Source organism: Myzus persicae, unplaced genomic scaffold (genome assembly GCF_001856785.1).
Source record: "Myzus persicae strain clone G006 unplaced genomic scaffold, MPER_G0061.0, whole genome shotgun sequence".
Classification (NCBI taxonomy): Eukaryota; Metazoa; Arthropoda; class Insecta; order Hemiptera; family Aphididae; genus Myzus; species Myzus persicae.
In genome coordinates, this window is record NW_019103539.1 from 70,832 (window position 1) to 88,434 (window position 17,603).

The following is a 17,603-nucleotide window of genomic DNA, read 5'->3' on the forward strand; positions in this document are numbered from 1 at the left end:
GGAATTGCTTGCTGTGCGCAGAACAATATTTGATACTCGACTAACTCGATATTGCCAGGGATAACAATATGCTCGGTATAACATGGTCAATCTAAATAATTATACAAATAGATGGGTAAGATTTAGCAAGAACGCCAAGAACTAAGAAATATCAAATAAACTTAAATCAAATATTATGCGTAATAATAATATTAAACTATTTTATAAGCAAACATTACTTTTTGACCCAGTGCATCAGATGCGTTCAAATTAGAAAATATGGTATCCGTACAGGCATGTATACACTATTACAGGGGAGTTAAGGGGTTCAAACTACGCCCTCAAAGTTTTCAAACAATATTTTTTTTCGACTTGAAGCTATGTAAAATTGATTTTTTTTTTAAATATTATTTTGTATAAACTGTATCGAAAAATAATAATACATTTCCTAGACGACCAGACGCCGAACGCTCGCTGATTGTCGGTTCATCATTGTAATGCGATTGTGATGAGTGAACAGTGTGCGTTTGTAATTTATTTCTCTAAATTATTTAACCACAATTTAAGAGTATTGTCATTTGCTTCACAACATTATGAGTAAAAACCACTGTACTGCATTAACATACACTGGACATAATTCGTATTTAAGCGACGATGTTATTAATTCATTTTTGGACATCGTAAAATTACAAACATCGTTTATTCCACAAAATGTATTATTTTATTAAACGCCACTAATGTATTCAGCCGTTGAGAACGTGGACGATTTTCAAATTTTGTACAATGGTTCTGTTGGAAATGATACAATTGGGCATTGGCTATGTGTGTATTATCTTAATGAAACTAAGTGCGTAGAAGTGTACGATAGTCTATACCATACGCTTTATGATAATTTATTTAAGATTTTGGATATTTTATATCCTTCAAAATCCAATGTTGTGTTTACATCTGTTATAGAATAGCCGATTGGGTATTCGTATTCATGTGGAGTTTTTGCAATTGCATATTTGCATTTGCTACATCACTAATATTTTAACTTAATCCATCGGATGAATATTATATTATCGATTACGACAAAATGATATGTAAAACCAGGACGTTACGTAACCATTTTAATAACATTTTAGTAAGTAAATTATTACAGCCTTTCCATACACACCATACACATGTAGCCCAAAGTTCTGATATTTTACCTACAAAAAATGAAAAAATAAAAATAATAAAAACAAAGACTGCAATAGGGCGTATAAAAAGCGTGAAAATATAACTAATGAGAATATCAGAACTGAAGTCTAAACTACTGAATTCTCCTAGATTATGTTATGGGACTAAGCCCCGTGTAATCTCTCTTACAAAAAATATAATCGAAGTTGAAATTTTGAACGGATGTGTTGAGGAAGAAAAAGCGAAAAAACCATTATACGTACCTCAATGATTTCCCAGCTAAGTTTAGAAGGTTCAGTTTCCAATAAAAGTATGTTTTGCAATGACAATAAACAAAGGTCAGACTTTAACTTATTGTGATGTAGATTTGGAAAATAACTGTTTTTCACAAGGGCAATTATTGTATGTGGCATTTTCTAGAGTCGAAAGGCCTGACCATTTATACGTCTCGTATATGCACCACAAAATCAAGCTCTGAATGTGGTATACCAAAAGGTTTTGACTTAAGCCATACTAAAATTGAGAAATTACGTAGAGAATCGTTTGTAAATATTCTTATTATATTTTTTTTTTGTTTTATTTATAATTAAGGCACTACTAATATAATTTAGCATTTAATAGCATTAAGTAAAATACAATTTTTTCTCCTTTAAAACTTAACAATATGAGTTGATTTAACAATTTCATTTTGAGCAAAAACTACACACGGGCGTGGCCGGATAATTCAGCTAGTAATTTTATATTATATTTTACTTTAGTAATATAACTAGGGTTGAGCAGTTATAGGAGGTAAAATTGGCAAAATATGCACAAAATTAACGAAAATATGCAGGTAATTTGTTTATATTAATATTTATTAATTATTAATTACTATACTATTAAATATTTACTATTTTTACATTACTTCTATTATTAAATCATTTTACGACCAAATAAATAAATGCATCTATTATACCTAAAATGATATCAACAGCACAGTTATCTATACATTAAAGTTGTTGCACCGCACCACCAAAGCTTTTTTAAATAATCAACATCTAACCGACGACGATAGCCTGATAGAATATTTTTGTAAGGGGAAAAACTCCTTTCTACGTATGTTGATATTATACAGACGTACTTAAAAGTTAAAATAAACCAAGTCATCACCGATCAAATCTTCAGGTAATCCCTCCATAGAGGTGATTTCTCCGGTTAAAATATTTGATATGTATTGTAAAATACTAAATCCCACATTTTTTTGCAAAACATTAGTTAATTTTTGATTTATTGCCACACTCACTGCATCAATTACATTATCTAATTAATTTTGCACTGATTTTATGAGAGTATTTGTTTCAATTAACGAAACATTCCGACTTTCAAGTTGTTTTATCGTTGATGGTAAAAATCCATAATTACCAATATGTATAAAAACCAAGTTAGGTTCTAGGGTATTTTCACTAAAAAGAAGTTTTGCTTCTTTAATAGAAATTGAGGGACATTGTGCGAGATGGAGCTTTTAAAAAAACTTTTTTTACTCTTGATAGGTTAACTAACTAACCTAACTTGTCTACCTAGGAAATTTACCACGAATTTCTTCAGAAATTCTGTGTATTGTATGGGCTAAACAAGTAACGAAGACGGTCTTCCAGTCTAATGCCTACATTTTGCGATATCATTGCTGTGAAAGTAATTTAATTAACTATTAGATACCTAGTACCTACAGTAGATTAAACTAAATACAACTTAAAATTTAAAAAGCAAACTGGTTTTATCTTTTCATGCGAATCGTGAATGATGACCTAACTATGTGTTGACATAAAAAAAATGAGAATTTGTTAATATTTTTCTCACCTATGTATTGCAGTGACACTTGTAGATTGCCATTTCAACTTAAATTGAACATGTCATTGAATTTTATAATACAAATACCCCCGAGTGAACTTCAAATCTAATCTAGATGGTTTGTGGAATCGTTAAGCTACATTTTGGCAAAAAAAATGTGGAAAAAATTAATTACAACTAGTATGGTGACGTAAATATTTTTGAAAATTATGTTTCTAATTTTACAAATTTAAAGTAGAAACTAGAAGATTGTGTTTTTACTAAGCAAACTGGGTTTATCTTTTCATAGATTGACAGACTACTTATGACTGCTTTTTCAACACAAAATATACAATATACATGCTGTAAAAATTCGCTCGAATATTAAAAGTAATAATACAATTTCGTTCTGCTAAGTGTACATTTGCTTTGTTGTGAGTTTGTCAGACAGAGAAAACATTTAGGGAGCTGACATTCTCTTGAGATTAACGGAGCGTGTGGTATAAGCACCAGGAAAAATCTGGCATCAAAATCTCAGCCCTAATTGCAATATCTATAATATAATTTAATAATTGATCAATGATTTTGATTTTTGATTGCAACTTGCAAGGCATCATGCAATTAAAATAATTTTCAAGTAATGTCATGCTTATATTTTTTACCAAAATAACACAATATTTACTAATACGACGGATACCGGTGATAACATGACAAAATTGATAACGTATGTTTGATAACGTCGATATGTATTGTTTATAAATATTAAATACCAAGCGGACATAATTTAACGTTCTTTTACTTTATGTGTCCAAAAAAAATGTTCTGTTCACTTTATAATAATATATTAATATATATATATAAATTAACATAAGTGTCATACAATTTTAAAACATGGTTGATAGTAAATATTATACTACAATTTTATCTCAAACGTTCTCTCCTTGTGGGAACTATTTGATTGCTGGTAATAATTATGGAATTTTAACAGTTTACAAGTAAGTTATACAATTAATTACTAAATAATTAAATAATACTTCTGAAATAAATGCCAGCACTAGTGTTTAATAATTTTATCCTACACTTTTAGTCTAAAAAATGAATTGCAATCTGGAATTGACTTCAAAGATCAAAATTTATCAGCTAGCTGTCGATCATATGAATTTGAAATGATACGTAAAATGCAAATAAACAGCATGGAATCTGGTGAAAAATTTTTAATAATTGGCGGTGTTGGACTTATCATTGGAGTTGATTGGGATACCATTATTGATAATAATTTTGGCGAAAACTCAAAAGTCGAACCTCTCAGTATAAGTTGGAGTATTAATATTCCATCACCCAAGTAAAGGCAACATATAAATATTATTTTGTGCTGCTTAGATCATAGCCATAGAACATGTTCTATGTCATAGCTTATGCTAAAAACATTTTAGAACTGTTAAAACTATTTTAGTGTGTACATTGATAATAAATACTAGTATTTACAATCAATAGTATTCACCATAAATTTGCTGTTTGCTTTGATTTTCACTATTACATAATTACATATAGCAACTTTAATTATTGTTTGTACACTTTTAGGGATTCAATGTTAACTATAGATGTAAATTGTTTAATATTAAACAAAGAGGATAATGTCTTATATGCAGGCTGTGGCGACAATACTGTTTATGCATTTAATTTAGAATGCGGTGATGTTGTGCAGAAATTTAAAGGACACAATGATTTTATTCATTCCATTGATAAATTGTAATACTGAATGATCATATTTTTATTATTTTATTTTATGAATATTATATTATATACTTAAAATATATAATTATAGAGATGATACAATCGTCTCGGCTAGTGAAGATGGATCTGTCATATTTTGGGATGTTCGTTCTAAAGAATATTCATCAAAAATCATTCCCAGTAGTAATCCAGAAATCAAACGACCCCATCTTGGAAATTGGGTTGGATCTGTTACAATTACTAAAGATTGGATGGTAAAATATCTCAATATTTATATACTTTTTATTTTCTTATACTTTAATTTGTTTTTAATATTAGTTATGTGGAGGTGGAACAAAACTGTCATTGTGGAATCGTTCAATGGCAGCACCCATGACGGTGTATAATTGTGTTGAAGATTCCGGAATACATGTTACCAAACTTATGGATGAAACATTATATGCTGGAGGATGCTCAAAATATTTTTATCAGTTATCATTCACGGACGAAATTTTGTGTAAAATTGAAACTAGTCCAGTGACTGTTTTCAGTTGTGTTAACCAGGAAAATCCGTTCAAAGTGAGTTTTTGTTTTTTAAATATTTTTAAAAATTATTTTTGTTCTATTAGAATTGAAAAACAATACTATTTAGAGTCCTACAGTTTACTAGTTAATATTTTATTAATCAGTTTATTGGGTATTTAGTACACTTTGAAGAGGAAAAAAAATGAGAATAATTATTATCAGTTATTATATAGGGGTGCATATTTGTATAAATCAAATATTATTCAGTACATACATATTGAAATAATGAAATGTTATGCTGTCATAAGTATTAAATGATAAATAATTTAAAAACTATTCTTTTTTATTTCAAACTATAAGAGTTGAAGCTGCTGCATATTCAAAACAAATGTAAAATTTTAATAAGATTAATACACAATAGATAAATAATACATTCCAAATTCAATTTATATTTAAAAAAATATATATTCTATAGCCTTTGGATACTAATTAAATTCTTAAAATAAACATACATTTCTACATTTATTCACGTTTTATTCCTAATCTACTTTTATATTGGAACTTGTATTTTTATTTATTGTTTCAGGTGACATGTCTTGCAGGTTCAAGCTATAAAATAGATATTTGCACCAATTTAAATTACAAAATGACTACACTTGGAATCTAGGTTAAATATTATATTTAATTCTGAAGTATTAAATTCTGGAAAAATATTGAAGTGTAAAACATTTTTTTCAACATGTATAACTATTATAATAATACTTTTGTTTGCTCACTTTTATGTTTATATTTATTCGATGTATTTAAGTGAAAATAGATAAACTATATAATATCCTTGATATATGTTCATTTTACTGAATATCTTAATTTGTTTATAATATATATGCATAAAAGTACATACAAATCTAATCGTTTTATTATTTCAATTGTACTTTTTTCATTAAAAAATCAAAAATTAATTAAATGTATTTATTGTAACAGTATTAGATAATTAATTATAAATTGTGTGTAAGTAATATAATATTTTTACATAATTAATATTATATTATATATTCTTCTACTTAATATTGCACATAAATTAAAAAAATCTGAATAAACATTTATGACATAGAAACGAAATAGGTACCTAAAACCTATAATACCAAATGAGTTACTAATTATATTTTATTATTTAATTTTAAATATGTTAAGTACATTTTACATAGGTATTTTATTTATACATATTAGTCACATACATAATAGCATTACTTAAAATTATAAAAATATTCAATGACACTGTGTAACAATATTAAATATCATAAAAATTCAAATATTCTTAAAGACATTAATGATCATATTTTTAATAAAACCTAAACCAAAAATTAAAAGACCTTCGGACTTTTAGAAAAAAAAGTCCTAATTAAGATGAATAATTTATTATTAATTCATCACATTAGGATTAATAAAAATCTATTTAACTTAATTGCATTCATTGTTTTCACACATCATTAGAATATTATTGATGATTTAGAGTTAAGACTTGGATTATATTAAAACAAATTGTATTATAAATAGCCTAGCCTACTCTTATTTGTCTAACTACATACTACATTAACAGATGCATTGTGTACTGTAAATATTTAAAAAAAAAATACAATTCTTATAAAAACTAATATTTACAATATTTAACATTTAGGTTTATGTTAATATTTAATTAATTTACATTATTTGCTATTCAATGGACAGGACAAATTACAACGACAAGTAATTCATTAATAGATTACAAATTAAAAAATAATATTCTTCTACAAATCTTAGGTATTGTTTTTTGTTATTTTCTGTGATAGGTATTACTTTTTGCTTAATTCAAATGTGATTATTAATGTTGTTAATGAGTAGAGCAGTGGGCAGTGGCGTATCAAGATTTTCCAATGAGGGAAGGGACCAATTAAAGTACATCGGAATTTGATATTCTTTACCTTATAGGTAGGTACTACCATATCCCGTAACCGCTATAACCTCTACAAATACCTAGTTGATAACTCTCAAAATTTAAAACCTTTTTCAGAAACATGGTTTGTACTTTTGCTTTTATTTTTTAAGTTTTAAACTATATCACGGCCAAGGGGTGGGGCTGAAGCCTCTTTAACCCTTCCTTGGGAACATTACCGATGTTTAGCGTGACATTTCACAAGGATGAAATTATAAACCAAATATACATATAAAAAGTATGTAAATTGACAAATTGAAGGGAAACCGCAATTGTATTTACCTAATGTTTTAAAATGTTTGTAATCGAATAGGTACTCAATATACCTAGTAATAATATGCCAAACATAGACGTGATATACATGACCAGACTTTCATGGCAGTGGAATAGTTTCGTGACAAATATGTCTGTAATTATAATCCCTTTTCTGCGATGTATTGATCGGAAAGGAAGTTAATTTAAATCATAGTAGACTAAATAGAGAGAAACTCAGATTGTATCTACCACTATTTTTATTATACTAAATTTTATGATTTATGATTATGTTTGTGATATTCAAATTTAATTTATCAGCGAAGCAACTAAGCCAGTATCCGCTGCGGGCACAACGTCAGTGCATATAGGTACATATTCGTCTCTCTAAGTAGTGTCTTCAAAGAGGGAGGCTGGGACGGCATACCTTAGGTAGCCAGGTAGGTACCTAAATACATTTTTTTTAAATGTTTTTATTATAGTATTACATAATATCTTGGTCCGTTTAAATTGTCTATTCATAATCTCTTTAAAGAGTTAAACATATTTATAAAAGTAGGTACCTACTTCCATACCTCAATATAGTAAGCAATTAAAAATTATATGCAAAGGACAAAGATTTACTTAGTATTTCGCCCCCCCCTTAATTGGTGTAGGGACTAACTCGGTCAACGGTTCCTCTTGGAGTTGCGCCTACGATGTTAAAATGTGTACTACCTATTTAGACATAATTGTCAAAAGTTTTGTAGAACTAACCCATCACATATTGTGCGTGCAGATTTATTGCCTAAAAATAATAATATTATTTATTTATTTAAAGCGTTGCTATTGTATGTAATATTATGATATCGTTCTTACGACCACCCTGTATACAATCCGTGCCGATTTGAATGACAAATTAATAATATGTAAACTGAATCATATTACAATAAGTGTAATAACTATTAACGTTACACTGGACTATTATAATTTTGTAATTTGTTGTTTACATGTGACATCCATGCACGTACGACACGTTCCGCACGATGGCCGCGGCTGTGGTCAGAAAGTTCCACCGCGCGCCGTTGGCCACCCCAGGGTACGGAGCGCCGATGAACGCGGCCGCAGCCGCTGCCGCCGTCGACGAAGACAACGGTGCGGCGGCCGACGCTTCGGCAGCCGCCTGCATGTCTGAGTCAGCCGACGCCACCGATGACGGTACGTATACTCTGTGCTCTTGCCGGCCGTGGTGCTGTTCCGCCGAGTGCAGCCTGTGCTGCTGGTGCTGTTGTTTGTGATGCTGCCCGTAATCGGCGGCGGCTGCAGAAGTTTCCGACTGTGGTTCAACCGACTGCTGGCGTAGCTGATCGAGGCGCAACTGGTTCTGACGCTTCCACTTGGTCCTATAACAACACACAAACACACGACGTCGTATAAAATAATTTGAGAACGATTATTATTTCAAGTAGGTATATGAAGGTGCAGTGGCGGACTGGGAGAAAAAAATAACCCGGAAAAATCATCATTTTAGAGACCCTTAGTATACTTACGGCCTTTTAAATTTTATACATATGGATGTTATAACGGCCCATGTAATAACTATTTTTGATTCTATTTCTAAACTTGTGACAATAAGTTGTCAACAACCCCGGACCGGCTGAACACAAACCGGAACCGCATTTTAAAATCATCAGAAATCAAATTGATAAAATAATTTACATACTTATTAACAATTAGATAATATTTTAATTTATAATTTCGCAATAATAATATAATAAAATATATATATATTATACAAGCAGCGGCCCACTGGGAAATTTCCCGGTATCCCGGTCGTCCAGTCCGCCACTGTGAAGGTGGGTTATACGCTTATACGTTCAGTTGTATGTGTGCCATTTGCTTTAACTACAGGCTTTCACCCTTTCCTAGTATGTGCAAATAGCCGGACTTTGTTTTTGGGGGGCTTACCTGCTATATAGTCGCTCGTAATATTGATTAAAAATAACACGAAGAATATTCCCCATACCCACGCATCATATATAATTATCGACATACAAACACGAATTATTATTTACATCAAAATATACATATAACTTAAGTTCAATATCTATTTGATTTATCTAGATATCCCTTACATAATTTTTTATGTTTGAACCAACTAATTTACATACATGTTTATGTTATATTGCAGGGTAAGTGTAGGTACCTCTTACGGCTTTAACCTCTGTTGATCGTTGATCAATTGACATGTGTGATGAAAAAATTACATTATTTTCTTATCGTGTCAATACATGTAAAGACCGTGTGCAAACATACCTAATGATATTATATTTAACGATTTACAAACCTACGGTTTTGGTACCACGTTTTGACTTGAGTTTCCGACAAGTTCAACGCTTCGGCTACGTCACTGCGATCGGCTACGGACAAATACTTCTGAGAACGAAACTTGCGTTCGAGGTATGCCAGTTGAGCGTGCGTGAACGCTGTCCTTCTGCGCCTGACTTTCCGGCCACACGACTTCCCGGTCATCATGTCTTGGTGTTGTTGGTAGTGATGGTGGTGGTGGTGTTTTTGCACCAACAACGGAAGTGCGGAAAAATTGCTGACCGCCAACGCACGGTCATCCATGTCGGTGGTGCCTTCGTCGCTGGACATATCTTATAATAAGGTAACAAAATATTTTTTTATATTAAGCCATTAATAAATCATCTATATATTACTAATATTCATTCTAATGGAAAATCAATTATACACTATTACACACACAATCAAATATATCATATGTAGCAATGTTTTGTTTAGTAGGTACACATTACAATGATAATAGATTATAATACAGTTCATCATAGAGTAGACAATAACGTTATGTCGTAATATTTTATGTTAATTTTATAGATACATGTTTCAAAATACAATAAGTGACTGGCCGACGACTATAATAAAGTATAATAATATACTAAACAAACCTATGACCCCACGTATTAGCAACTAGTTTTGTATTTTTGTAGGATTAGAAAAACATTGGCAATGATCGTATGTTTAACAACAGTAAAGTACCTACCCAGGCTACCCTATATCCCTATACATATATGTGGAACCAGTAGTTTAAGTCTATTATCGTATTTGTCATGATTTTTGGGGTAAACTTCTATTTATGTATAATTGCGAATATTTATACGCAGTACTCTTGTCCTATTTAATGAAACGCATTTCAAATCATTATCAATGAGAAAAAAAACACCACCAAATCAAACGTGCAGGGGAGTTGTTTTAAGTCTTTTCATACTGCCCAGCATGAGGTATTCGCAGATAAAAGGACGCAATTACTGTCGTGATAATTCAATGGTCCGTCGCATGTGGCGACCCTCTTGAGCACGTCCGATTCTCCAAAACCACTCGTACACTTATACGGGGGTGTACGGGTGTATATCAGACTTTCTCTAACACGACCACCAGACAATTTTAATCTAACAACCGTATAGTACATATATGTTGTATAGTACCCTAAGCGTTTTATTTAGAGCCCAATTAAAAAGTATATAAAGTTATAAACTCGGTTCGTAACTTATATTATTTTAATAATTGAAAATTGTCGTCCATATTTTGTTTACATTCAAAGTTAACGCTTATTTTTTAAAACGAACTTTCATTAAATATAACATCTTCATACTATAAACTTCTATATTATACTGCAGCTTATTTATACTTGTTTGAATAAAACTCTAAGTCAATTACTAAAGTAATAAATATGTAATTATATTTGTCTGTGAAAATTAATTAAATTGCTCAAACTACTATTGAGTAAATTAAATATTTATAATATATTTTAATTACATAATCATATACTATACAATAGTCTCGATTCATTTTATAAGAAATTACGAAAGTTCGTAATATATTCTGAGAATAAGCTTTAACTAATTTTTATAATTTATATTAAATCTATAACGTCCTTTTAATTTTATGATTTTTATAAACATAATATATGTAAGTAAGATTTTAATTTATACATGTTCAAATGGAGTAGTTTATATGTAGGTATACTAACAATAGATGAACTATTTAACATTTAACTGTTGAGAATTGATAAATATTAATGTCTTGGATCTTAAGAATAGGTACTAGAAATAATTGTGATTATTTATAACTCCTTTATCGTGAGTAAATAAATGTAATGGTTATAAGTACGGGCTTCTACAGTTCTACTTTACTTTAATGTCAAGAAATCAATAAAATATTCAGATTATGATTCTGTCGTTAAGTCTCGAGTACACTCAGCGTATATATTAAATTATTAAAAGCTTATTTTGCCTTTTAAAAGTAAAGTATACAGGATTTTAAGTACTAAGAACACAATTTGATATGTATATATATATTTAAGCTGTTTTTATTGAAAACAAACTAATTTACACCATTAATATACAGAATTACAGACTATATCACCATAAATAAATAATAATAAACAAAAAATCATAGCAATTAGTATAGGTACGTTTTAAAAGTACCAGCCTGTTGTATCTACTAAAATATGGCAGGAGGGACAGTAGAATTTAAGATACTTTAGATACTTATCTGATATAGTATCATGGTAGAAGTTTTTAGTTAAAATCTACATACAGTCATACGGATGCCGTAATATTAGTATGAAGTAATATAAACAATTGTACGGAGTTCTATAAAAAAGGTCAAAAGAGAAAATAAATTCCAAAGAGATGAGTGATGAATAAAGTGTGAACATTTTTTATGATGGCATATTTAGTTTTCTAACACAATACTTATGATATACATTTTACATTCAACATTAGTTCGCTAAGTATTTAAAAAAACTAAAAATGGAAAATAATATACCAGTGTTGAAAAATTACAAATCATTTACAACCAATGAACGCTATCAAAGAATTTTACTATTGGTGTTCTCATTAGCTTAATAATTTAGGTAAAGTTTATATAAGTTTTTGTTGTTAACTTATAGTATCAGCATAAGTTATTAAATTCTGCTTAACACAATACACAAACATACCATAGCCTATAGAGATATAGAATATATTATGTATTTAAGTAAAATATTTCATCAAAATAATATTAGTTATATTTTAAATAGTATTTGAATATTATATTTATTTAATAGAAATTTTATTTTAATATGTACAAGAATAAATAATATTATAGTAAAAAATTATATGGCAAGGTGTGAGCCTTTAGGCTGGGGAGACATTGAACAAAAAAATCAAGCATATAATGACAATATTATTAATACTTAAATATGTTTAGACAATATCACACACAGTGGCGGTTTTTGATATTTCTTATAATATATTGAACATACAAAAATTGTTAATTGATTTATAATTTACTAATTTAATTTCAGTTAAATTACGTTAATGAAAAAAAATGTGAGTGACTGTATATCTGTATCTATTTAATTTAATTAACATAAATGCCAAACGTATTGTTAAGACACGGTCCTACAACCGGTAGACTACTACTAATTGAACTTGAAAATTGTCATGAAGAAGAACTAAACCAGAAACGTGCAGCTTTATGTAGTGAAAGATTTAGTAAGGAGCTATATTAAAGGCATTTCAAATATTATACCGAAAATGATACTCAAAAAATCATAACAAATATGTTCAAATATGTTGATTGTAAAAACACGCCATAAGTATACTAAAAATAATAATAAAATGCCATAACTTAAATATTTAATGTTGCAAATATTAACTAGTTTACTATCAAAATGTTAATAGACTTAGAACAACATTGAGTATTCTACGGCTTAAAATACATGATTTCAATTACCATCATTTTTTTCTTACAAAAATGTAGATACACGGCGATACAAAATATGATACTGAACTGAGTCTCCTCAATTTTAATAATTATCGTCTTGAAGGCAACTCGAAAACAAGCCCATATAAAAGAGGTGGCACGAGCGTAACTATTTGTTAAGAGATAAAATATTATTTATCGAGTATAATTGTACCTATGGACTCCATTGAACATATATTTGTTAGAGTGAAAATAAATGTGACTGACGAGTTTGTAATAGCGACATGTTACCTATATATACTACCATAATACCCTACGAATATCTATGAAGAGCACATGCTATGGAATACGTTTTGGCCATTATTGTTGGTAATAACTAATAATTAACAACTCGTTTAATATTATTGGGTGATTACAATCTTCTAAATATTTTTTTTAGTTATAAATGATAATCATGGTCTCGTATACAATGGTATTCACTTAGACCAAGCTGGTGTGTTATAAAACTACTTATAGTTTTTCGGTTTTTAGTTTATACCAACATACCTAATATTATGATATAATACAATACATTGGGCTCTCAACTCGATTTAGTTTTTCTAATTATTGTTAATAATTCAAATACAACAAGTCGAATTCCTATGGATGATTATCAACCAATACTAAATACTCCAAGTGGATTAAAAGTACTTGTTTTCAGACAATGATATTGATAACGTTGCACAATTTCTATGAAACTGTTAATAATATTATTGATATACATGAACCAAAATGTAATATAGAGTGCTATCCGACTTCAGACTTGGTGGTGTAATATGAAATTGCATAAGCTGATTAGAAACAAAAGTTAACTCATAAAGTTTTTAAGCTATCTAACCATGACAATGATTATGTTTTAATTTTTAATTTAAAAGCTCAATGCAAAAGGGAAGCTAGGGCTTCCTAAAAATATCACTTAGAATTCATTCAAAATTATTTAAAAGTAAATAGCTGTGGTGTTTTTGTAATGTATTAAGAGACGAATAATTAATAATGAATTAACTTCTTCAATACATCTCGCAAATTACCAAGTGAATGATTCTTATTTAATAAATATTTTCCTTCAGTTTATTCGTATCAGATCATCACATAAGTATAATAATAATATCGTTCCTAATATAAGTCATCTTTGATGGATTGAGTATATAATACAGATCGGAGATGACTTGGCTCCAGGTCCGGACTAGATACGAGCTAATTTGGGAAGAATCACCGTTATTTGTTATAGACTCATACCCTATTGGCTATCCAATTGTGTATTGTTTAATAGATCACTCAATTCGGGAATTTTCTCAAATTAATGGAAAACTGGTTTTTTAATACTTATTTGAAAAAGTGGTGAACGATCAGATATGCTAATTGCTCACCTATCCGCTTGGCCCTTGCACTTTTAATGTCATATGGGGGATGACCAGCTGGTATCAGCAGAGGTCAAACTTTGGACTAAAGAATTTGTATGAGAAACTAGGTGATTGTGAAATATTTTATAAAAGCATTTGGCTCCATTTTTATTTGTTTTTATCTTTAAATCCTTACGTCGTAATGTATTGTTTGACACGTAGGGAAGGAGAATTTGTTAATTTTCTGAAGGCGATATTTTGGAAACTTTGAATATTTCTAACATTCAACTTTTTTAGACTACTCCACCACTAGAGTCCATATTGTTTTTAGTAGAGTTTCCTACATATGAAGTTTGATTATCAAGATGGTGTATTTATTATTTCAAATAAGTAATAGTTTTGATCACGCGTAGCCTATTATTAAGAGCTATAGTAGCTTAGTTCTGTCATGGGGACCTCAAGTTCACTTAATCTTTGAAAAAATAGTGGGTGATGCCATATTAACTAATTAAGATTTAAGTTTATAAAATGTGCTAACTATAGAATAAAAAATAAATACTCCACTATGTAATTCAACCTATTTGCTTCATTTAAAATTAATATATTTATTTTATTTTCAATACAAAAATTTGAGTATATTATACACACAGTTTAAATCGCCGGATGGGTATATATTTAACGAAAGATGCATATTTAATAATCAGAAATTGGCAGAAAAACCTGAATAACTTAAATTGTACTAACCACAAAATCACTGACCATTTATGTTTATACAACCTCTTGTATATAAATCGAAATATTATTCGATATTTATATAAAATAAAAATTTTCGAAATGGTTGTTTTTTCAGGTGCATATACCTATGTAAAATCTGCATGAAATCAGAAAGCTATTAATATTTTTGGTAAATTCTGCTCAGAAATTGTTCAGGTAAAATAATTTAAATGTATTATATATTTAAATTCCACCCATAATATTTAAGTTCAATTCAAGATAATAAATTGTAAATTCCTACTAAAGTTATTGTGTTATAAGAAAGTATATTATATACCTATATGGCTATTTATGTGTTAAATATAGAGCTTAAAAAAGAAAATGTTATCAAGCTTATACTACCTACCTATTAGAACTTACAGTAAGCATTATGTTCTATTATAGATATATGATCTAATTTCTAAATGAAACAATGATATTATTGATGCTCTAATATATTCATCATTCATCAACAGAAAAAAATTAAAACAACCCGATTAAGTCCAAAAAATGATTTTAAAACAAACATTTTCTTTCCTATTTAACAAACTTAAGACTCCGTCTATATAAATATATGTTAACAAATAATTGTAGCAAATGCTAAACAAATAATATAACTATTAATAACTTCCTTAATAACTAATTAAATAGGGAAATTGATTTGCTACTAGTTATTATTGTTACTAATTATTATTATTGGCAAATAGACGATTGGAAAATATCTATAAGACTGAATTTTATTTGTGTGAAAATAGTCATTTAATCTTACGTTGTACTTATTTCACGTCGTTAGTCGTTATAATGATAAATTACATGGATAATATAACAATTGTAAAATCCAATATAAAATCTGTAGTTGTTTTTTTAAAAAAAATTGTTTATTAGCTTCAAACAAAAGTTATTTTAGCTCGACAATTAATTGAATATCCTAAACGTAACAATAAAACTTAACTAATTAATAATTAATGTTCTATGGCATTAAATAATATGTAAATAAAAAATAACATATGATATGAATGTACGGAAAGTATGATGTGTGTGTTATTTAAAGGGAGTAGTGGGGAGTGGAATTTTTTTTTTTTAGGATGTGAGTGCCATTAGAAGAGGATCAAGGACTGATTTTAATTCGTTGAGGAATTCGGTGATTGCGAGCAGAGGTTGCTCGGGTGGTGGTATGTTAGCTGTGATTTCGACGTATGATGATTTTGCTTTTGGGTTAAGTAGTTGTTTTATTGGACTACATTAGGCACATTGTCGGACGATATTCAACCATAAAATAGCATATAATTCCAAATCTGCTGTGATTGAATTGTAAACTCCCTAATTCAATGAATCTATTGGACGGGATTTGACGGGATTTACAATCCTCCCTTTTTTTATTACAACTTATAATAATATTAAAAATCAAAAAAGTAGTATATGTATATGTCATTGATTTTGTTAACTTATTAAATATAGGTATTATAATATAATATAATATGCATCATGCATCACTTGAGAATAATGACAATAATAAAAACTAACTTACCAGATGATTTTGAAGTTTGTAAGACGTCTCCAATCAAGTCCCTGATGAGAAACGAAGGTTTCGGGCACTCCATGATGACGTGCCTTTATTTTTTTCGCGACAGGAGTATATATTTTATTGGTACGGTGTACTTGTGAAACTATAGATTCTAATATCGTAAATATATTTGTGTATCGAATTACCTATATTTGAAGCACATAGGCATATATTATAATTGATATGGCTTACAGAAAACACGCAGCAGGTTTCAAGAATAATATTTTGCTCGCGGGACGTATTATATGATAGAATATTGTAGGCTGTACTGCGGTAGAAGATCTTTCTGCTCCAGGTATGTACTCGTGGTTTATACCGCGGTATTACGTTATGTATAGGTAAACGATATAGTAACGCGATATTGGGAAATCGTGATGAGATTTGAAAGGGTAGGTAATAGAGTGGTATTGCGATATATTAATATACTGGTATGTACCGCGCGTCGTCGTCGACTGCAGCGTCCTTGGTAACGTTCGACGAAAAGCTGTTGGCGGTGTAGCGGCGCTCGCCCGTGCGCGGTTGATTAAACGCGTTCGCGACGAAGAGTCGTCAGGAGGAGCCTGTCGGGGTGACACATCGCGTGGCTCACGCACGCACACGCACTTACGTGATAAATGTATACTTTGGTGTATATTATATACATGTATAAAAACCGACGTTTTTCGCCACCGCCGCCGGACGAAAGTATATTTTCCCGCTCATGTTTATATTATAATATATATTATGGTATATGTATATACACAACTCA

The 17,603-nt window shown here is 29.6% G+C and overlaps 2 protein-coding genes across 2 annotated transcripts; one reads left to right on the forward strand and one right to left on the reverse strand.

Moving 5' to 3' along the window:
* Positions 1-3,703: 3,703 nt before the first annotated feature.
* Positions 3,704-6,026, forward strand: LOC111034711 (THO complex subunit 6). The gene is made up of 6 exons (XM_022316042.1): positions 3,704-3,944; positions 4,037-4,291; positions 4,531-4,698; positions 4,775-4,937; positions 5,002-5,241; positions 5,774-6,026. The coding sequence occupies exons 1-6, from the start codon at positions 3,841-3,843 to the stop codon at positions 5,852-5,854; spliced, it is 1,011 nt and encodes a 336-aa protein (XP_022171734.1). The 5' UTR covers positions 3,704-3,840; the 3' UTR covers positions 5,855-6,026.
* A 1,639-nt stretch (positions 6,027-7,665) lies between these two features.
* Positions 7,666-17,472, reverse strand: LOC111034713 (homeobox protein koza-like). The gene is made up of 3 exons (XM_022316044.1): positions 16,820-17,472; positions 9,735-10,047; positions 7,666-8,790 (listed from the first exon to the last, which is right to left on the reverse strand). Exons 1-3 carry the CDS (start codon positions 16,890-16,892, stop codon positions 8,394-8,396), a joined length of 783 nt encoding a protein of 260 aa, XP_022171736.1. The 5' UTR covers positions 16,893-17,472; the 3' UTR covers positions 7,666-8,393.
* Positions 17,473-17,603: the final 131 nt, after the last annotated feature.